At 38.4% G+C, this 23,213-nt stretch overlaps 2 protein-coding genes across 5 annotated transcripts; both read left to right on the top strand.

Moving 5' to 3' along the window:
- The first annotated feature begins 6,325 nt into the window (after positions 1–6,325).
- LOC117810436 (DNA-directed RNA polymerase II subunit RPB1-like) lies at positions 6,326–12,673 on the top strand. 3 transcript variants are annotated; one of them, XM_034680274.1, is made up of 9 exons: positions 6,326–6,645; positions 7,445–7,650; positions 8,099–8,273; positions 8,351–8,755; positions 9,423–9,488; positions 10,130–10,163; positions 10,477–10,544; positions 10,635–10,678; positions 12,021–12,673. In XM_034680274.1, exons 2-9 carry the CDS (start codon positions 7,447–7,449, stop codon positions 12,075–12,077), a joined length of 1,053 nt encoding a protein of 350 aa, XP_034536165.1. In that variant the 5' UTR covers positions 6,326–6,645; positions 7,445–7,446; the 3' UTR covers positions 12,078–12,673. The 3 variants fall into 3 exon arrangements, with proteins under 3 accessions (XP_034536165.1, XP_034536166.1, XP_034536164.1); XM_034680273.1 differs by having other exon boundaries at positions 6,327–6,645; positions 10,098–10,163; XM_034680275.1 differs by lacking the exon at positions 9,423–9,488 and having other exon boundaries at positions 10,098–10,163.
- A 2,602-nt stretch (positions 12,674–15,275) lies between these two features.
- On the top strand, positions 15,276–22,490 carry LOC117810602 (immunoglobulin superfamily containing leucine-rich repeat protein 2-like). Of its 2 annotated transcripts, none has more exons than XM_034680515.1 (2): positions 15,276–15,570; positions 17,585–22,490. In XM_034680515.1, the coding sequence occupies exon 2, from the start codon at positions 17,594–17,596 to the stop codon at positions 19,724–19,726; it is 2,133 nt and encodes a 710-aa protein (XP_034536406.1). In that variant the 5' UTR covers positions 15,276–15,570; positions 17,585–17,593; the 3' UTR covers positions 19,727–22,490. The 2 variants fall into 2 exon arrangements, 1 of the variants encoding a protein (XP_034536406.1); XR_004630808.1 differs by lacking the exon at positions 17,585–22,490 and adding an exon at positions 15,926–16,275 and having other exon boundaries at positions 15,400–15,570.
- Positions 22,491–23,213: the final 723 nt, after the last annotated feature.

Raw genomic sequence — 23,213 nt, forward strand, 5'->3', positions numbered from 1 at the left:
CTGGATTGACCAAAAGGTAGGTTGAGTCAGTTTTTGCAATATTTGGACTTCAAATGGAGCTTCAGAACCCAAAAGGTGATGTCACTGAGGGTCCATCTATGTCTCATACAGTCTATGTGATGGTTATCGGCACCATCAAGGGTGTGCCCACACATTTCCTTGGATATGTATATTAATTGAAATAAATGGGAGTTTTTGCAGAGAGGTCAGGATGTGATTTGTAGTAGAACATGCAAGTCCCCCTTGGTACAAGCTCCTCTCTTTGTCTTTTAAGAGCGTGTGTGTGTGTTTCTCTTTTGAATGCGTATGTGTGTCGACCAAGGGCATCATTTATCCAGCAGCCCAGAGGCAAAAACAACCTGCTGCCAGTATTGATGGTTGGTCCTGCAGCACCTGTGCGGATTGGGTTCAAAGGTCACCAGTCACAGGCAATCAGGAGTAAATGGAGCCTGTGTAACACTAGACAAACGGCTAAGAGCTTCAGAACAAAGCCAAGGCCGCCATCCTCTGAGCATGTGAGCATGTGTGTGTGTGTTACTGCTATACTCTTTTATTTCACTCAACCTCAGCCTCTGTAACAGGATTAATTCTTGTTAATTTCCAAACGTCTGACCTTGTGTATGATCCCTTTATCTCTACTTCTCCTTATGACTCCAAACCTCACCGGGAAAAGTTGCTTCTCTTTTATTTTTAACTAAATAAAATGACTGCCGGGTGAGCCACTCAGCAGCCAAAACACATTTCCAATCCTTTTATCCCCTCGGTAAAGGTTTAACACTCTCAGCTCCTGCAGTCAGCACCGTCCCCGGCTCATCCGCAGACTAATCCAACACTGTGTTATTGTCTTATTGACTCTCGAAGCCCGGACGCCAAGAATCATAACTGTTTGTGGGAGGCTTCTCGGAGGCAAGCTGGTGAAAATTTCGGCATCTCTTTGCAGGGACGAGTCGAGGAGGAGGACGTATATCAAAGAGGTATTAAACTCACTGATCCATCGTGCCTTAACTCACTCTTACATCATCATAAAACATCATCCAATTTACCAGCACTGTCAGAGAGAGGAACCATAACACATTTGCATAATGCAGTGTCTTCACTATGTTAATTCTCCCTCCAACTCAGCCGTATACAAGGACTCTCTTTTGGACTTATTCTATCTTTCTATTGTGCAGGTTTGAGTGCATTACACCGTGCAAGCATGTCGACGACTGAGGAAGATTATGGAGGTAAATGAGGCTCTCCAAAGCCCTCCAAGCTCTCCATGCAGTGCTGCAGAGATACGGCGGGGGCATCACAGGAGGAGCAATAGAAACACATTACTCCTGAAATCACTTTGAGGGGTGTAAGTTACCCGGGAAATGGATGGAGCACACAGGGGGAAAGGTAGGTGGGGGTGAGGTCTCTACATTTTGCATTTCACACGTTCACACTGGGACCGTTTTTTGGGGGAAGCTTAACTGCTAATATGATGCTTTCTGCTGTGTTTCAGGTTTGCAAGCCTTTTTCTTTTTCTTTTTAAATAGATATATTTAGGGGCTCTTTTGCCTTTATTGGATAGGACAGCTGAAGAGAGACAGGAAATGTGGGGAGTAGAGAGTGTGAGAAGACATGTAGTAAATGGTCAACGGGTCGGGAGTCGAACCAGCAACCTCTGCAACGAGGACTATAGCCTCTGTACGTGGGACGCTTAGACCAATAGGCCACCAAAGCCTTTTAAACTGCTTCACGACTGACCAGCAACTGAAAAGCCAATTTTAATATAGATTTTTAAGGAACCTGAGACATTTTTCAAAGGACATCAATGTTTTAAACAACTCATAATATACTGTGAATACATTAATGTACCCCAGAGGCAATGAAAGGGAAAACACATTTATTTACATTGCACATTTCTGCCAAGAAAGACTGTCAAAATGTTTCACACAAGACTTCAAAACATCTTATTCCCCAGCTGTGTTAAATTCTTGTCATAACCCCTTAATATAGGTGATTCATTTGATATGATGCAGGTGATCAAGCTGTCCCTGGCATTGCTTATATTGTTGCAAATTAGACTAGTTAATTGAGTCCTGCAAATTTCACCTCTGCCTGTTGACACTGTGGCCAAAAGCTTTAGTTCTATCTTTATGTGTGTGTTTTAAATTGGTAAACATTGTGGTGAAAACATCAGTTTCCATCTCAGACTGGTCTTGAGAGTGATGAAATAATGACGGTTAGTGTTGGCACAGGTGTGAGAGCAGCCTGAGGCGCTACTGGACCCCAACCATCTCCGAGAGGGAAAAGTGGAGCAACATCCTGACCTGTAATCCAGGCAACGGCTGCAGAGCTGGTGAGAGCATCTCTGAGTTTCTGACATTTGCGTCAAAGGTGTGTCAACTGCAAAGCTCACAGAAGAACATATTTCTGCAGAGGTCCAGTTCAACTTCCCTGATGTAACCATGTAGAAATGTGCAGGACTCCTTTACAAGGATAGATTTGATATGATGTGTGTGATCAGGTTGTCACTGTACTTTTCTTCTTGGGCATTAATCATTGTCATTTTGTGGTTTAGACCAATCAGAAAGAAGTATTTAACACAGCCGGGTAATAAACCCTGATAATGACTCCCTGAATGGTTTCTGCTTAACAACAAAATATGAAGTTTGAAGCTAATCAATGACTCTAGTGGAGCGTTGCGTTGCTTGAGAGACAGGGGAGTCTTCAAGAGTCAGTGAAGAAAAGAGAGGAAATGTTGAACTTTACAAAATCAGGTGGAGACAAACACACAAGTTTAAAAGAGAGCTGATCATGCTCTGCATCGTCTGAAAATTAAAAGAGAAACACCTTTGCACCTTTTCTCAAATGGTTTAAAGGTTTGATTTGTTTGAAAACTGCTTAATTAAAAAGATGCAACCACAAGAGGCCAAGTTTTATGGCACCATTAGAAATCTTTACATTCATAAGGCATCATTAATCTTGATGTAGTTGATATGTGAATCTGTGAACTGTGGTGTGGGCAAAATGTTCAAACCAAGTCCTGCAGGCTGGATCAAGCTACTGTATGTTCCCTCTGCATGCAGACACTGACCCCTAGTGGGTCACAGAGGCTGTATTAAAGGAGCGTACTGTGGTGAACAAACACAACTAAGGGACCCCAGATTTGACAAATATTGATTTGAAACTGATAGATGCCTCAGTCTTCCTTTATCACCTTTCGACTTCCGATCACATGAGGTCATCACTGCTGTTAATGGAAACAAGTGCAGGTGCTTCACAGAGAGGTTATTGTTAGTAGTCAGGTTTAAATATAGATCAGATGTATAAAAGTTCCTGACTCAAGAAGAGTGATCAGAGCTGATCCTGAAACTCCTGAAATTTTCTGTAAGGATTATAGCTCCATCTTCTGGACTACCAGGCTCAGAACAGAAGTGTGTTTCTGCAACTACAGGCAGGTTGATGTCTCTGCAGTGAAGTTTGGATCCATGGCTACATTTTTCATAAGATGCTAGATATATAGAGTGATACAGTACACATTTGACCTAAACATGTTGCTAAAAATGTGATAAAATAGCATTATTAAAGTATTTTATGAGTCATATTTCATAGTGTAATACATATAATGAGGTAATTCAGGTTCGCCATCAACATTTGTATCTTGTGTAGGTGATTTAAGGCTTCTTGCAGGGTTCCCACGCGTCCTGGAAAACCTGGAAAACCTGGAAAACAGTTGACCAGTTTTCCAGTACTGGAAAACACCTGGAAAATGGGAGAAAAAGTAAAATATCCTGAAAAATCACATCTAGTCCTGGAAAATGATTCCAACATGGCTGCATGTGACCTGACCCTATTAACCAAACACATCCCCATTCATTGAAAGTTGAGTTCATGCTGTGCTGGAAAGACAGCGACACTGCACAACTTTTTTCACATCTTTTCTCCTTCACTTCATAATCAAGGATTCACAGGAAACAGGGGGATATTGTTTCTGTTTTATCCTTCCTGATTCCTTTGCTGGCTCTTTTGTTTTTTTCTTTGCTCATTTTATATTTTGTGAGAAAAGAGAAAGCTGAGATGAGAGTTGCCCATCATTGTTACTTGGTTGCACTAATAAAGTGTAGTGCTGTACATCTGTGGTTGCATTATTCTATTATCAATTTGCCATCATTTTTAAGTATGTAAGAGATGATTTCATTGATAGCCATGGACTACATGTCTTTCAATGTAGACTTCCACTGAGAGGAACATATTAGACTATTTAGGAACTAAATTAGGAACTAAATTTAGACGGTCATACCAGCTTGATCATCAATGAAAATGTCCTGGAAATGTCCTGGAAAATGATCTCTGGAAAAGAGTGGGAACCCTGTTCTTGGCTGAGTATATTCTTTGTTTGTGATATGACCTTGTATCAATCCTTACTCTGGTTTTTATATTTGCTTTGTTGTTTGTCTTTTTTGAGTATAAATAAAGGTGAATGGTTTTATTAAAGCATTACTGACTTGTTTTCCTTGATTACATTGTGCCATTACTGCAACACCCTTAGCAACACAGGTTTAGGTGTTGGAGAGACAAGCTGAAGAGTTTTACACCTCAGGTCTTTTTATTTAGTATGTACAAGTAAAGTGATCCCTTTCAATGTTCTTGTTGTTCTCCCACTATCTAAAGGTGGTAAACCTACTTTAAGTTGAATACTGAGCTCTTTGGTTGTTGATGTTGTATTCAAGGGCCCTTAACTGATGGAACATAAAACTGTGCCACTCTTAAGTGTGTAAGAGTACAATATGCAGTGAGTAATGATGGAACACAGCTTAATATAATATTTGGAGTGATGTCTTCATTTTTTCTGCAGCTGTATATTTATAATGTGTCCAAAAATCAGCATTTTTACATGCACAGAGGCATGGAGCTTGATGCTGAGCATGCCAAGAGACTTGGAATCTGTAACTAAATCAGGGTTTTTCTACAATAAAGTTTATTGATTTTCCTCTTCCTGAGTTAAAATGTCGATATTCTGTTCTATGTAAAGGAGGCTGAGCTTGTTTTTATTTGCATTGCTTACAGGCTGCAAAACACTGCATATTTTTGTTAATTCTACCAGTTTTCACTTTCTGCGTATAAAAGACCTAAGGGAGAAATTTTTATTTGGAAGTTTGGAAGTTGGCAAAAATGTTGTGAAGATTAAGAGTGAGAGAAAAAGGTTTGAATGATATAATCAGAGAAAACAACACCTGATGATACTTATTTTAAATTAAAGTCTTTATGGAGGAAATTGATCAAATAAACAACGAATTCATTCATTTCACTACATGGCAGTTACTGTGTGACTTGGCAATATGTCTCTGTCTTCCCTGGTCACTGTTTATGATTCACACCGACAAACTATTCGGTCAATCTCACATCTGAATCACACTGGTTTTCTCATGCGGTGTATGTTTTTTAATGACCTGGTGCAATTTTATCTGTGCAATAACTTACATCACTAACTATTCATCAGATAGAGGTGTACATATTGTGTATATATATCTGTAATATTTGCCACATTTTATTTTATTCTCTTTTTATATTATTCTATTTTATACGGAAGAGGATAAGGGCCACTGAAAAAAAAAAAATTAAAGTCGATTTTTTTTTTTTATTATTATTATTATTCTGAGATTAAAGTCAGAATTCTGACTTTATTCTCAGAAGTCAGAATTCTGACTTTAATCTCAGATTTCTGACTTCATTCTCAGAATTCTGACTTTAATCTCAAAATTCTGATTTTATTCTCAGAATTCTGACTTTAATCTCAAAATTCTGACTTTAATCTCAGAATTCTGACTTTATTCTCAGAATTCTGACTTTAATCTCAGAATTCTGACTTTATTCTCAGAAGTCAGAATTCTGAGAATAAAGTCAAAATTCTGACTTTAATCTCAGAATTCTGACATTATTCTCAGAATAATAATTAAAAAAAAGATTTGACCTTAATTTTTTTTTTCCAGTGGCCATAATCCTCTTCCGTAATTTTATCATTACTATTATTATTGTTATTATATTTTGAACTATGTAAGTACAATTGTTATACTCCCCTGTCCTGTTATAAGCTGCTGTAATAAAATAATTTCCCCAAATGAGAGATCAAATAAAGTATATCTTATCTTAATGTTTCAATGACCACCTGATAAAGATGCTCCACTGAGAGACAGACTGTCTGTGTTTCTTTCCAATATCTCTATTTTTAGACACGAATTAAAAATAAAACTATAAACTAATATCCCTTTATATTATTATTATCTTTGCCGCTCAGAAACAAGCTGCGCTATGCTGCCTCCGGATGTTGTGGTTGCCACCGGTAACTACCTTTATTGAACCAGCGAAGAAGAACCTATTTCCGTTCAGCTCTCTGCAGACAGCACATCAGCTGTGTTTACATCCAGTGTACTGTCAGACCTTCACTCCATGAAGCACTTTAATGTTAAATATCTGTGTTTCAGAGATGCTCTTCTTCTGACGCAGTGACTCCGGAGGGACTATTAACTGAGCTGAGCTGACGTCATCCCTGCCTGTTACATGGAGCTCTGTTTGTTCTAAGATCAGCTGTTTTCTACCTGTCGACGCACCTGGAGTTCTTTTTCTGCAGAGGTTTCCTTCTCTCCTGCAAAGACTGACCCGGCAATTTAAAGGGTGAAAGCATTAAATAAAGCAGCTTTACATCCTCACCATGCAATGTTTTTATATTTAGATGAATGCATTTATGTTCTCAGATAATTCAAATCATTGTCATTTCTTCTCTGTCATGTAAAAACATGTTTGTTGTCATGTATCATTTATTTTCATGTTAAAATAATTAATTATTTTAATTAATGAATGAATTAAGGTTAACAGTTTACAGTTGATGTTTTAAGTCTGTCACACGTATAAGATTGATACCTCGTATCAGCCACCAAGCAAAATTAAGTAATTTACATTATAAGATTATATGGTTCATAAATCTTACTCTTATCTCTGCAGAGAAAGTGTTTTTTGTGATGTTATGTTTGTGACTTACTCATATCACAATGTTATGACTTTAAATGGCACCAGTGTTAAGCCAAACCTGGTTAATAAAAGTGAATTTCTTATTCACAAACCTGACAGGCTGTGTTGTTATTGCAGAATAAAATGTCAACAGATTCATTGAAATAGAGTTTTAGTTCATGAAAAAAAAGAAGAAACTGTTAATGATTATTTCCTCAAGTCTAGTCTCTTCTCATTAGTTTTATGCAGACAGAGAGTTTGGCATAATTTGGTCTCCTGCAGCTTCACACAGAAAAGAAAGGTATCTGCACATCTCTAGTTAAAGATAGTGCTTTATAGAAAGTCATTTTTATAACATAAGCAATCTTGAATAATTGTTATTATTACTGGATTTTGGCTCGTCCGGATTTTGCCTCTTTTGTGTGTCACACTCAAGTTTGCTCTTTTGTCCATTTTGCTCTCTTAGCCATGACGAAGCCCAAGATGAGAATTTGCCCCAAATGTGGAGCGAGCAACCCTGCCAGTCGGAGGACGTGTGTGAGCTGCTACATTTGCCTCCTGAAAAGCAAAGAATTTAAGGAGAAAGAGAAGGCAGTGAGGACGGGAAAGTGGGGTCAGAACTGCTTAAAATACAGAAACGGTGCCAGAGTTGTGGCCTCAGCCCGCCTAATGGTAAGGTATTAATTATTCGTCTGAACTTATTTTTGTTTGTTTAATTTCAGATATTCAAATTCGTCCTACCACAGGTTAGTTGTCCACTTCGCCCCAGTGCATCTTGCTGCAACAACAACCTGTGTCCACAGATAGTGGTTTTGGAAATAGAGAGTCATGTCTGTTTTTAATGCAGTGTCAGCTGAAGGCCTGAAGATCACTGCCATCCAGTATCTGTTTTTGGCCTTGTCCCTTTTGTACATCTATTTCTCCACATTCTCTGCATATTTTACTGATATTTTAGAAGAGAGATGTTGTTCTGTTATTTTTATAGCATTACACAACTTTATCAGGGTTTTGTTATCCCTGTTCCATCTGTTTTAAAATGTTTTGCATGCATCAAGTTTAAGGTGAGCATATGTTTTCAATGTTAGATATGATTTGCAAACTAAACTGTGTTCTTTTGCAGGTGAGCAAACTTGCTGCTTTGGGCTACCACCCCATTTTATTGATTGGGAAGAAGAAGAAGAAGAAGAAGAATGCAGTGACCGCTGAGACGATCACCTACATGTGTCCTGAAGGAGACGGGCCCATGAAGCCCTTTTTAGAAACGATGAGCAGAGCCTACGAGTACATACTCACGGGTAAGAAAGGTCTGTTTATTTAGGACTGTAGATGTGTTTTCATATTGTGAGTGACGTGTCGGCATCTGCTCTTTCAGAAACTCTCAGGATACAGGTGGAGGAAGCTGCCACCTCTCTCTCTCCTCAACAGTACACCACCTCTTCCTCTCACCCATCCTGCGTTTCTCATCCTCCTCATCCTTCCAGCTCCCCCTCCCAACTCTCACCCTCACCCTCCTCTCCTCTTCATCCTCCACAACACATCACTTCTAACCCCCGACCCTCTTCTCCGACTCTCCTTACGAACTCTCCCACTTCCACATCCCCTCGATCATTTCCTCCTCATCTTTCACATCCTTCATCCTCCCTCACCCCGTCTTTTTCTCACCCTTTGATTAAATCTGAGGAGGAGGCCTGTCCTCTCACCTCCGTCACAGTCCCATTTTCTCCGCGTTTCTATGGAGCCTCCTCGACAGCTCCTGCACAGTCGAACATGAACAAAAGTAAGACCTGGTTTTGATTGTTTTCTCTCATTTCAGAATAAACTGTGAAAAGTTTGAAATGGTTATAAAAAGACTCAGTTAGAGAGCCATGTCAGAATAAAACATCAGCTGCTCTGGTAAAATCTGTAGGGCCTTTCATGACCTACCTGCAGTACCCTCAAACCCCACTAGGGGGCATCAGTGCACTGCCATCATTATTATTAATAATAATAATAATAATAATAATAATAATAATAATAATAATAACAATAACAATAATGGTAATACTAATAATAATAATGATTTTAATATTTGAGTTTGTGCCTTCTATGTTGTCATCGCTATTATTATTATTATTATTATTATTGTTATTATTATTCATAATTATAATTATAATTAAAATTATAATAATAAATACACTGCTACCAGTTATAGCTTTTGTATATTTTCAATTAATTCATGTTGTTATTTTAATTAAGTTTGATCTTTGGGTTGTCAGTCAAAGTGTACAACCATCAATATTTGACTCCTTTGACTCAATGGTAGTAAATTAACAGTTTCTGTAATGAAGCCACCTTAAAGCTTAAATTTAACCCTTTCTTGTGAATTAGATAAGTTGTGAAAACAGTTTTATATCCTAAAATGTCTTTAATACAATGTTAAGTTGCATCACCCACCTCTGTCCAAGGTGTGCCAAGAAAGCACTCCGTTTCTCCACAGCCTCTGAAGTCTCAGCCCGTCGAAACTGAAGGAGGTTTGTGTTTTGTTTGTCATACATTTTATTATTGATTTATTTTTATAATCAAAATGTTTTAAAGCTATAACAGACAAATTTATACTAATGCCTACATAGAACCTACAAAAGCAAAGAAGGTCATTAGAGACAAGAGTGAATTTTTCTAGATAGTTTCTTTATTTTTATTTTAAAGCTGACCAGCTGTTTTAACAGCAACAGAACAATATCTATGGGAAATCAAAGGCTGTTTCAGCAGCATGCAATTTATCACCTTCTTTGACACTTCGATGGGTAAGCTGTGGTTTCGGGCATTAGAACTAACAATATATAAATAATCGATGCTTTCACTGATGGTCTTGTTTGCATATGTAGGTCATCCAAACGCATCAGTTTAACAGTTTTGTTCGATGTCATGACCAGCTTAAAAACTGCTCAAATTAATTGTTTTAAATTGTTATAAATTCAACATTAGTTAGATTTTGAGCGGGTGCAGGTTGTGAGTTAAGGTGAATATTAAAAACAACTCTTCTATATTATTAACTAAGTGGCGATGAGCATGTAAAAGTTGTGAGTCTTCTCTTACCATGTCCCAGCTTTAAGATTAAGATTTGAACACCTCTGTCTCAGGTGTGCCCTCACAGTGCTGCTCCTCTCCTCAGCCTGCTGTCTCCTCTGTGTCCACCAGCACCACAGGTGAGTGGGAAAGTATATATGTGGAAGTTTCTGCTAATTTTGATCCATCTGGTGGTGTTTTTTGGTATTGTGGTGCTTTTTCTGGTGGAGAGGGTTTTTTAAATGACCTGTGAAATTAATTGGACCAGACTATCACCATTTTACTCATCACAAAAACATACAATAGCAATGCTGAGCTGCTTCATTTGAAAAGCACTCTAAATGAAGCAAATATCCACAGTTAAATAATCTTTTCTTTTCTTTTTGGAGGGTTGATCAGATCACAATTCAGAAAGTCTCTTATTCATTGTTTTGTTTTTTTGCATCATTCCAGGCTGCAGAAACTGTTCAAAGCAGCAGATGTTCTACTACGATCAAGCAATGGACACGAGAGTGAAAGAGGTAAGATGTTTAAACTGACTGAGAGTGAAGTAGCAATGTATCTACACCTTCACATGCCTGTTTCAATATTTTGTGTGTTTGTGTGTGTAGGACACAGAGGAGGTAAAGGTCAGATGGCTACCCTGCATCTCATGGTAAGAACTTTAGTCAGCTTTATCTCCTGTGGAAAGATTGTTGTAGTTATTGGACTCACTTTCTTACTATTCAATATTCAGGCGTCTGCAAAACAACCCTTTGTTTCTGTGGCTGGGTTCAGTTGATGCACTCCAAAGGGAAAACATCACACAATGTCGATCACGCTGACTTTAAATTAAACTAATCAAGAGTTTTTGATTTAACAGAGAGCTCATGAGGTGAAATTATTTAAGCTCCTTAAACACAGGGGGGCTGGATCTCTTAGTGTTTGTGTTACTGTGAGTCAAACAAAAAACTGTTTTGGTCAATGGAGTTTGATGACTTTGTAGAAAGGAATTTAGAAGCTGTTGCCACTTTAAAAAATTGATTTTATTCTTTAGCAAAAAGGTCTGTCTCTGTAGGGAACATTTTTGTGAGCTCAGACTCTTAGAATAAAAATCTGAAGCTTTCAGATGCAAAAACATTTAGTTGATGCACTTTGATCAGGTAGAAAGAATGACATTACTATCATACAATCTTTTGGAGAAGCTAGTCCAAAACCTCCTGTGCCTTTAAAAGTTATTTTAGTTAAAAATCATCTGTATGTCGTACAGAAACACTAACACACAGTCTGATTTGAGGCTCATGTAGGAAGATCAATTCGAAAGCTGACAAGGAACACATGTCAGATACAAGCAGAGCAGTATCCCAAACATGACTATGATTACCTGATAATTTGCAAAAACAGATCATACAAACAACATTGTATATTGATTTGATTTGATGACTTTATTTCGAACATGTAAAAGTAAAAATACAATTTTAAAAAAAGCAGAAAAGAAGAAAGAGTTATACAAACATACAAGAAAAAAAATAAATAAAAAGAAACAGTTTTCCAAAAGAAACAAAACCAATATTAGCAAGCAGTGAAACAATTTACTTTACATGTGTGAAAAGGAGTAGGAAGAAGTTTAAAACTGATCTAATCCTACCCCTCTATTCACTATTTTCTGACATTATATGAGTGCAATCCCACATGTCAAATCTTCATATATTATCTTCATATTTATGCTAACAAACAAAAGTAAACCCCTCGTGATTATATACACTTGTCTTCCTCCTTGTACCTTATGAAAATCATTTCTTTGTACTTCTTCTTGAAGTACAAAGAAAGTATGGTTTGAAAGCTTCATGGATGGAATTTAAGATCAGCAGGTGGATTTACTTGAAGTTAAAGTTTTGAATTCAGATTGAAATTGTGACATTGGTTTATTGGACTGATGTAATTTGTTGCTTTTACAAAATATAATCTTGTGAGTTTTGCAATGATCTGACAGCTGTTTTCATTGTTGGTGTTTTCAGTGGGAAAACTTGGGAGGACACTTGGGAGCCGGCGAGCAGCATCATCTTTTTTATTAAGTTGTGCCAACAAAGCACTTAGAGCAGGATTGTATTTGTGGAGACATTGAGACATTAATAATTGAAGAAGCTCTCAGATATTAAATTGAATTAAATGAACAAAAACAAGATCTACTGTTACAGAGTTTACTGGCATTCATTTCTGAATGATGATGTAACACGATGTGAAGTTAATGACTGAATACATGTTAACATTATATGTTTAATTCCAATGTACTGCAGATTTTCATGCACTATAAATAAGACCTGACTTGATGGGTGTAATGAAATGTGATATTGAAATGTTTTAATTATTCACCAAAGGGGGCCTGTTTAGACTTTGATGCCAATATTTCTAAAACATTAAAGTTATGACTTATTTTATAAAACGTTTATGGGAATAAGTTGTAACAGAAGATGAAGACATCAGAGAGAGTTTAACTACAAAGGAGCAGGTTTATTTATCCCACCACAGATTATTTATTTCATTATTTATTCATTTGTTTGTTTTATTAAGTTAATATTATTGTTGTTATGTTGAACACATATCTCATGTTTGTATCTTTGAATGCTTTCTCACCTAAGATTGCCAAAAACAAATAAAAATCTGCTTCTAAGTGTTTGCCATCGAAGAGTTATTTCAGGATTTATATTTATAACTTTTGTTTCTCAGCAGGTTTGATTCTTCTCATAGATGTTATTGCCAATTTTGTGTTACTAGAGAGAACATATTTGCTTTAGCTTAACTGTGGTCTCTGTTGTGTCTAATGAACCACCCTGCTTGTGAAAAACTGGAAGTAGTGGGTACTTGAAGTGTCCAAGTCAAGCCAGAGCCATGCAGCCCTGACGATTAGCTTCATCTTAAAGTACAGTTAATTTGTTCTTTCCTAAAAGGAGAGACTGCCACCGGGATCCAAACTTGGGGACGATTCTAAAGGAGAGGGTCTGATGAAGGCTCTACCTCCCATACTACTTTTGAAAACTCATGCAAAGTGCAAAGGAGAAACATGTAGGTTAGATTAGAATTTTATTTTATTTGAACTAAAATAGCCAATAAAACAACCAAATCCTGTTACAATTTTGTATTGCTTTACAATTATAATTTCTCAATTAACACTAACGTTAATAAATCAATAAAAGGTCATTAACAATCAGTAACATAACTTTGCCTCATACATAGACTCTATTAAAATGAGTGTAAGTTTGGATCAGAGTGAAGCCAAGAGATGTACAGCACCTCCTGCTGACTGGCTGCAGTATAGGTGATAAACACACCTCTCCCATGATTTCAGAGGGAACATCTGTCAAACTATTAAATTAAAATACATGTATAATTTTTCAAAAAAAATGGATTCAGTCATGATAGTCGTTAATGTGCTGAATTAAATCCAAGTGTTCATTTTTCTCTGAAGTTAAAGCTGCTGTGAGGAACTTTTGATTTATATCAATTTTGGCGCCCCATTGTGGACAAAGTGATACCTCTTATCTCTTGTTCTGTACATGTAAAAGTAGTGTTTACAACAAAAACCTCACCCTGCTGTCTTTTAATATCCAGATTTATCACTCAATATGATTATTTGCCATGAAAACAACTGAAAAAGGATGTTTCTAAAGTCAAATGTCAATCATGTGGTCTGACACCTACCCCCATCTGAGTGGTATAAGGCATTAAAAATGACAACAGAGAAGGTTTCAGTGTTGTTAATTTTGGTTTTGTTTGCTTTTGAAGGTCATAAAGAGGCATCAGTGTTGGTTTCAGTCTGTTTCTCAGCTGGTGAAAAACACCTTGTAGTGCCTTTAAGTTTGAATTAGTTATTGAATAAATGTACGACTTTATTCTCATACATTTACAACTTTTTCTTGTAAATTAACATATCACAAGATCTCTATATTTTCCTCTGTAAGATGGCCCTAATACCCCTTTGTGGTAAACAAAATCATTGATGCCCAGAGGAAAATTTTACTGCTCAAGGCTTTCTCTTCTAAGTCTCCGGAGACAAAATTGAGATTCTCACTTCAGCCTCATTCAAGTTTCAAATTGTTCTCATTCGTTTCTCATTAGTTTCTCCTAAAATTCACTAGGAGAAATAGTTGAGACCATGACATGAGTCTTATTTGAGACTTAAATGAGAGATCTCATTAATGGCTAATTTTCTCCTCTTTTTTTAAAATATATTTTTGGCCCTTTATTTGACTGGACAGCTGAAGAGAGACAGGAAATGTGGGGAGTAGAGAGCGGGGGAAGACATGCAGTAAATGGTCGACCGGCCAGGAATCAAACCGGCCACCCCTGCGATGAGGACTATAGCCTCTGTATGTGGGGCGCTAAGACCACTAGGCCACCAGTGCCCAAAATAATCCACCCCTTTAATTGTAATAATCTGGCTAAATCTGGTCAGCCCTTTTGCAGCCCATATTTTAAATAAATCATCTGTCATACCTGGTATGAAATCTCTATCTTTTGCAATTTCTCTCAAATCCACTAAATCTTTGTGAAGTGGTTTTATTTCAAACAGACTTGTAAAGGAAGGACCATACTGTGAAGTCAAAGAAGAGATCATTTGACATCTAAATAGCTGATCTTACAAGTGGTTCAAATGTTTTAATGAGAATTGTAAGTTTGTGGACATTTACATTGAAATCTTAATCTTGCAGGGCACTATAAGCGTCATGGAAAGATGAGCTCAGGCTCTTTCTTTGCTCCATCTGAGCTCAATTTGAGACACAAAAGCTGAGTCTGACAAAAACAAATGGATGAGGTTAGATTGAGACAATTGAGAGAGCTCCCTGATTTCTCCACCTGAGCTCAAAAGGAATCACAACACTTGAGAAGTACCTGAGAATCCTTTCAGATTTTGACAAGATCTCCTTCTGAACTGAAAGGGAGACTAAGCTGAGACTTTTTGCAACTTTTTTTCTGGGGGCAAGAATGAGAAACAGGAGACATAAGCTATAGTCTCATTTTGCTTTCAAACAGATCTCATTGTTGTCTAGGAGACATAAATGAAACACTATTGAGATCTCCTCTCTAAATGTATTTTCCTATGGGTGTGCAATAGTTTGTATTTTGTTGTCCTTTAACTTGTTTTTATCACCAGTCTGCTATAATAAGTCTCCACATTAGTATTGGAAACCTATGAATATCTGCATAAAGCCACAGTGAGCCCTCACGTGGTCCCCTGAAGCTGTGTCAGTCATGTTTTAGGTCGTTTCCCCTTTAAATCATTTTAGAAAACGTCGATGCTGCTGTCCAGAGCTGAGGGAGGAGAGGAGGAGGAGGGGAGAGAGAGAGAGGTGAGGAAGGGGAGGGGTAGATAACTCTATCAGGATGACACACATATTCACAGAGAGGAGGAGAAGCCCTGCAGAGGACACGCGTGTTTTCATCATGTAGGCAGATGGACTCAGCTTCATCCTCAAACTTCAGACCAGCATGTTTCCTGCGCTGCTGCTTTGACTGCAAACACAGACAGACGGATCCGGATCTCTGCACAGACATTCAATAAAAACACAGGTAAGCTCGTTTCACAGTTTGAGGCGTTTGCAGAGAGGTGAGGGATCATCTCTCCTTGCGCATTAATGATTCATGTGCCACCCTGCGTCAGGATGTCTTCACAAGGGTGAACTTTGATGCTGTAGTCAGATTACACTGACAGAAGGGATGTTGGGTGCATGTGTGAGGTTTTAACAGTGGACACCGGCGGATTGCTTCATGCAGCTGAGTGAGCACAGGGCTGTAAACAAACAGCAGCTCCAAGGACAGATGCTCCTGTGGCTGCTGCGTAGTGTGAAACCAGAAGCTTCTCTCACAATGACACAACATTTCTCTTTTCTGTGTCAGGTTTCAATTAAAGTTGTTCTCATTTCAGTTATCAGCTGGAGAGCATCCACAAAGCCTCGAGGCTAAACACCCCAGCCGGTGTTAGGATGAGCTTTCAGACTGCTGCACCAGTTTTTAAGAGAGTGTCTGTTTTCCCAGACACAGCAGCGCCTTTCTGTCTCTCAGAGCTGCTCTGTCACTGCTGCCTGTCAGAGAATATTAAACTAATACAGCCAGAAGAGAGGAGCATGACTTGGCAAGAGGGTGATGGAGTCAAAGGAGAGCAGCAACCTGTGAAAGGATATGAAAATAAACATGGAGGAATGAATATTAATGAAGAAAAGAATCGAATAGAAGCTGAAAGAGTAAAAAATACAAAGAAATCATTAAAAGTTGATGAAAATGCAAATAAGTATTTTATGTTTTATCATATTTATTTGTGTATTTACTTCATTTATTTCATTTTCTGTATGCATATGTTGTAAAATACATTATTCATGCTGTACTTATTACATATTAAGATATTCACCTTTATATGATGCTTTTTTCTAATGAATAATAAACCTTATTCAGTCCATTTTTATCTAACAATCACCGCTCCATGTACCTTCATTTTCTAATTCAAAAAGAAAAAAAATTAGATATTGACAATTTTTTTTTTAAATACACAGGATGATATCAAACATGTATATTAATAAAGAAAAAAAATGAAAAATACATGTGAAAAGAAATAAAATGTCTAAAAATGCAGAATTGTTAATTAGATATTTATGATTTATAAGTTATGGACCTCCAGCTCTTTTTAAAACTGCACGATTTTTATTAAAGGATTGAATATTATTTTAGCCTGTACATGCCTATTTGTTGTTCTTTTGTATTTATAGCTGATGTTATTGTTATTATTATTATTATTATTATTATTATTATTATTATTATTATTATTATTATTATTATTTTATTATTATTTGTTTGTCTTATTCTTATGCCTTTTACAAAGAGAGCACAGTTTTCCAAAGTCAAATTCCTTGTGTGTTTAAGCATACCTGGCCAATAAAGCTGATTCTGATTCTGAAAAAAGCTGCTTGGCTCTTATGCAAGTCTGCACACTGAAAGATAGACAGCATTAGCCTATGTAAATAAAACAAAGTCCAGCCATCAATCTTTTTGAGGAGTAACTTGAGTGCTCCCAACTGATCTGTGAAATGCAGCTACAATGATCGACTTTAGTACCACTATTTGTTTAGCAGAGTAACACAATGTCAGAGTGATTTCTCGTGCAGAAAATGGCAGAAATATAATTTTCAGCCTCTCTGATCTGGAGTTTTCTTAGATTTCTCTTTTATAACACAAAGTACAAAACATTTTAAGATTTTAACCAGAAGTCCCTGAAATAGGATAGACATGTTTCACTATTTCCTGACGTTTTGTTGACTTTAAGGTTGTTCCATTAATCCAGAATCTGATCATCAGTAATACCACAAGTGTGAATATGTGGGTATGAAATGTCACATTGCAAACAGGCTTATTTTCTGTCATTGATTCTGCAAACAAAGGTTGAAGCTAAATCATTGTAGCCTTTTTTATTTGGTGCTTTACATTCGTCAAGACAAAGCTAGTTCTGTATTTTTACCAACCTTCTATGAATAACCATTTTTATGTAATGTGCCGAACACTTGACTGATCATTGGGCTGTGACGTTGTCTTACAGGAACAGAAAATGGTGGTCGCAGACGTCCTCTTCCTCTCTCTGTGGATTACCACAGTCTTCACCTCAGGGCTCAGATGCCCTGAGCTTTGCACCTGCGCAAATAGATTCGGCCGCCATAATGCTGAGTGCTCCTACAAAGAATTAACTGCGATGCCAGAGGGTTTGCCTCCTAACGTTTCAATAGTGAGTCTTTCTGCCAACAAAATCAGTTCAGTACAGTTAGGGAGCCTGGACAGTGTCCCCCTAGTGACGTCACTGTGGATGGCCCACAATAAGATCGTCACCATTGAACAGGGGGCCCTCGCACCCCTAGTTCACCTGCGAAACTTTGATGTCAGCCACAACAGAATAGTAGACTTTCCTTGGGAGGATCTGCAGAACCTCACGAGCCTTCAGCTGCTGAAGATGAACAACAACGAGATGTTCCACCTGCCAAAGGATGCCTTCGCCAACCTCAAATACCTGAGATCCCTCCGGCTCAGCAATAACAGATTCACAACCATAACTGAAGGGACGTTTGAGGGTTTGGTGTCTTTGTCCCATTTGCAGATATTTGAAAACCCTTTTGCTTGCACCTGCTCCCTTGACTGGCTCAGAGACTGGATTACAAAGACAACCGTCTCAGTCCAAGAGAAGGATTTAATCATCTGTTCGTCTCCAGAGAATCTCAAAGGGATAGTCGTTGGAAAATTACAAGAGTCAAAGTGCACCAGCCCAAAAGTCACGATACAAACCACGCCAGGCATCTATGACACAACTTTCTGGGAGACTAGTTTCTTGGTCTTGACATGTGAATTCATCGGAAACCCAAAGCCGTTGGTCATGTGGAGCATTCACAGCAGGAGTCAGAAGCAACAGGTAGCTTTGTCATTCGCAGAGGAGGACTCGGATGAATTAAACGAGGGATCCCTACTGTCCAATAACCCTGTCCAAGTCTTTAATAACGGGACTCTGATCATTCCATATCTCACAAAGGAAGACAGCGGCAACTACAGCTGCTCAGCCACCAATGAATTTGGAAGAGATGAAAATTCAGTGTCAGTGGAAGTGGTGGCTTTACCGGAGCCAACACCCACTGAACAACTGACTACAACAACAGCTTACACAGAACCAGAGCCGACTGTTCCCCAGACGACTGAAGGCAGAGTATCTGTCTCTGATTCTCTTCCTGATTTAAAGGGAAATGACTCCATAAATATTGAACCGACTGTGGCGCCAACTGCAGAGGTCGAGTCATCCCAGGAGGTAACCAGACATCCATCTCATGAGAGCAAATGTGGCGTGACAGTGAACACAAAATACATTTCTAGCCATGTCTTTAATGGGAGCTTTGAAGACATCAAGCAGTACACGTTTGACTTTGGTGTCATCGCGTTAGGAGTGTCAGAAACAGAGGCAACAGTGCGGCTCAATCCTCTGCTTATTCCCAGAGATAAGAGTTCCAATCAGGAAGACACAGACGCCACATCTGAGAGCTTGGACGATGACAGTGAGGAGCTTCAAGGCCTTGCAGACTTCTCAGAGACGGTCCAATCAAATGGCTTGTATCTGTGTGTTACTGCAGACCACAAACACTCAGCCGTGCAGTGGTCTAGGATCAGGGAAGGGATCAATACATATCTGTTTAGCGATCTGCGCCCTGGCACCAACTACTCCCTTTGTCTGACCTATCGAGGGGAAGACTGCGAGGTCCAGGTTCTCTTCAGCACCCGGAGGCGGGTACCCAACCTGTTCATCATCATCTCCGTCAGCATCTGCCTCCTCACCGTGTCCACCGTGCCACTTCTCGGCGCAACCTGCTTCCACCTGGTGTACAAATACCGCAGCAAGACCTACAAGCTGATCATGAAAGCAAAAGACCAGTACCACGTGGAGAGGAACATGACCGTCAACTTCAACATCCATGCACCTCACAACAACTCCCACAGGAAGATCAACGGCAGCCAGCTGGACGAGGAGGAGGGGGAGACAGAGACGGAGAGCGGGGATGGAGAGAAAGAGGCTGATACAGAGGAAAGTATCATGACTGAGTCCTTTTCTTTATCTCAGTGCCGGGGGAATCTAGACAACTGTGAGGTAGGATCAGAGTATAGTGACAGGCTACCTCTGGGAGCAGAAGCAGTGAATATTACAGGCAACTAAAAAAATCCACATTGTAATGTTTCTGAATCTGTTATTGCAGTCTCTTTTTTATTATTTATTTAAAGGGTAAGACAGGTTTTTATTCTGTTGGTGCCAATTATTTAAGTTCACATAAGCTTACAGGGGCAGCCCAGAGATGCTGCTTTGTTCCTCAGTCATCTGACAAGACTGCGATACATTTACTTTCACTGAAACTGAATATCAGGGACCAGAAGGCTGCTCGCTATGTTGACTGTTGGTGGATTTTTCCTGAACAAACTTTTGTCTCTTTGGCCTTTTTCCAAATTAGGCAGTTTTCTGTCATTAATACATCTTTGAAAGAAAAAAAAACTACAAAAGGAGAAAGAAATAGGTGACTTGACTTTAAAATTCTCATGTTTGACCGTTTCCAAAGGCCTCATCTAAGCATTTAATGCCTGTGCAGCTTCATATTTTATTTAAATGGCTCTGGTGATGTTGCCTTCCTGAGAGTTTGAAGTGTTGAAAGCTGAAGTTTGAAATATAGGGCAGCGCCCTTAATTGCTTTCTTGCAGAGAAGTAAATTGAGTTACTGTGCAGCAGCAGCCTGTTAGCTTAATGTTCTGCACAATTGTTGGAGATTGTTACTAAAAACGCTTTGAAGACAGCAAAAGCAGAGCATGCTAAGACGATCCTAATTTTAATGTGCTTTTGGATCCACATTTGCACCAAAACATAATCGACAATCATGTAGAAGAGTATTTATTTCATTCCTAGAGTTTATTCAAGTAGGAAAGTTTACTCATTTAAATCAAAGACATTGAATAATGGCTTCACTTTCCACATCATAAACCCTGTGAGTAATACCTGCATCTGATTGTTTTCTTTCAACATACACGGTGGCTTCTATGATATCATGCTATGGATGGAAAGCTAAGATTTGGAGTGATAAAAGCTGTTTAAAATGGATGTCAGATTTAAATGGCTGCTTTGTAACTATAGTGAATGGTGAGGTGAGCATATTTTCAGACCTCAAGACACTTTGATTATTCAGCACATGTATGAGGTCATACAGTCAGATTTTCTATAAATGCACCTTAACTTACAGCCCGTACTCTCCATTTGTGTTTGCTCGTTGTAACATGGTTTCATACGTCCACATTCCCACCATGGGCGACTGAAAATGGACACTCGCCTGGCACTTTTGGAAAGAAGCTGTAACTCTTGCTGATTTCCTTTTTGACATGAAAGCAAGCTTATCTGATGTTACACAGCAGGTCCTGTCAGTATGATAAGCTAGGTCAGCTAAGCCACAGCCGCTCACCGGGATTGATTGACATGTACAGACAAACCAGTACTGAACTTTGACTCGCAGTGTGTTAGGGATGTTGTTCTACTGACGGCCACAGCCTTGGCAGCGACTGTGATTGACAAACAGACAAATCAGTGTTGCGAGCATGGTGCATTGTTTTAGTATTTTGGTTTTGCAAAACTCAGACAGGGATTGCTTGAAACTGGGAATTATTAGAGTTTTACAGATATTTGTTTGGACTCAGAGCTTGAAAAGGGGACAGATCTGGTCAAACCGGGACGTAGGCTCACCCATTTAGATTACCCACTTGATGGGAAAAAAAGAGAGAGTAAAAAGGGAAGTTTAACCTCATTGGCTCATCCAAGTGAGCGTGGAGGCTGGGTTATTCATTGTGCCTTTTGTTCAGTTTTTTACAGAGGAAGATTTTAATAGAACAAAATGTAGTAGCAATATAAACTTTGAAAGGATAAGACTCCATGATAGAACAACAATCAACAACAAGAACCATGACGCATGTGCTGTCAGAAATTGAAGTTATATTAACTGACAGAAGTTTATTTGTGTTGGCGTTATAAAACTTCACTTCTTTATTAGATGAGGTGATCTCTTGCATCCTCTCACCTGCTGTAAGGTGCATCTGAAATGTTCTTATGATTGCTGCAACCAGAAGCAGGATATTTATTGACCTGAAAACAATGAATTCATCATGATCAAATTTTATTGCCAACTTTTTATTTGTAAACTCTTTTTAGAAATGTGTTCAGCTACTGAGTGAAACTAAATAAAAAATGCAACAAATACAGCTGCCAGTGGGTTCCACAAGCGAACTATTGAAGCAAATTTATCAAAGCTTGTGTCAAATGTTGCGTGTTTTGCAAAATAACAAGGAGCAGTAGATGTAGGCAGCGTTGAATAAGCTAACTGTGACTAAAATAAACAAATATTCTGCTTTAAACTACTAACAGAGATCTTGTGCTGTTGTATTAGGAGTGAAGTAGCTTTAAAAATACAGACTAACCTCTGATAAAGGAGCTTAAATGTTTAAAAAAGAGAAGCTGTGTGTTCTGCAGTGAAGCTCTTTGTCACGTCGCACCGTGAACACTGTAACAGTTTCATGTTGAATAAACCTGAGTGTGTTTCGATAAGCTCTATCTGATAAAACAACATGTGGATAAGTCAGTTTCATATCATTCAGGTCTACTGCAGTGTGTAACAGTACAAGCTCTGAGTGTGTGTGGAGTTGTCGCTCTGTAGTATCTGGGTCATGTGTTCATCCCGCTGTAGTACCCAGAGTGCTGTGTGTTAGTAGACCTGCATGCTGCCTGTTGTTGTGTAAATATTCCTGACTTGAGTTACACCTTTGAGTCTGTGTTTTATTCTGTTTTATACCCTGTAGCTGAGAAAATGTAATGTTTTTACCAAAGTGTTTGAATATCTGCACTAACTCTCCCTTTACTCTGTGCCTCAATAAAGTTTTGGTAAAGGAAAACTGAACGATCGCTCATCTGTCGTGTTTTTCTCTCAACATCTGTAGGACCAAGGTTCAAAGTAATCAATAATCAAGTGATTATCCCAGACTTAAATAAAAAATATATCAGACACAAACTTCACACTAATACTTTTAGTTGTATATATTTTATTTTAATTTCAAAATTAGATATATGTGAAGTTACAAATTGCGGCAAACCTGCACTTTCCATTTGAAGTTGTAACTTTTTTTTAGCAGTCAAAGTTAGGATAATAGTTTTTCTGTATATACATGAAAGTAACACTTTGGAAATGTGGAAATGTGCAACATGATTAACCTCAGTGTTCGTTAGATGATTCATTCAGTAAAAGTTACAGAGAATAAACTGCTGTACAGACAAACCGTCGTTATCAATATAAAGACATTACATTGAAATCGAGTGTAACAGGAGCACACTGGAGTCTGCTGTTGATCTCTGATAACATTATTCAGCTCCAGGTTTAGATGAGGAATAGTCTCATGCAACCGCCCTCATACTCCAGGAGACTCACTCTGAAAAAGCATGATGCATCATGCACACACTGAATCCTGCTCGGCTCTACATGACTGGATTAACCTGAGGCAAAATCTACTGAAACCTCATATTGACTTCTCCAACCTGACTCTGATGCTGCAATCGATCCACAATGTACATTGTGTGAGTTAATATGTTACACCAAAAGGCCGTGACAGTTGTGTACATGCAGAAC

Source organism: Notolabrus celidotus, chromosome 3 (assembly GCF_009762535.1).
Source record: "Notolabrus celidotus isolate fNotCel1 chromosome 3, fNotCel1.pri, whole genome shotgun sequence".
In the NCBI taxonomy this organism is placed as follows: Eukaryota; Metazoa; Chordata; class Actinopteri; order Labriformes; family Labridae; genus Notolabrus; species Notolabrus celidotus.

What these genes read in the sequence shown, in the direction of transcription:
- LOC117810436 (XM_034680273.1), top strand. Translation starts at nt 7,447, where the DNA reads ATGACGAAGCCCAAGATGAGAATTTGCCCCAAATGTGGAGCGAGCAAC. An exon ending in GCCCGTCGAAACTGAAGGAG is followed by an intron (nt 9,489 to 10,097) that starts GTTTGTGTTTTG and finishes CCTCTGTCTCAG; the next exon opens with GTGTGCCCTCACAGTGCTGC. An exon ending in TGGACACGAGAGTGAAAGAG is followed by an intron (nt 10,545 to 10,634) that starts GTAAGATGTTTA and finishes TTGTGTGTGTAG; the next exon opens with GACACAGAGGAGGTAAAGGT.
- LOC117810602 (XM_034680515.1), top strand. Translation starts at nt 17,594, where the DNA reads ATGGTGGTCGCAGACGTCCTCTTCCTCTCTCTGTGGATTACCACAGTC.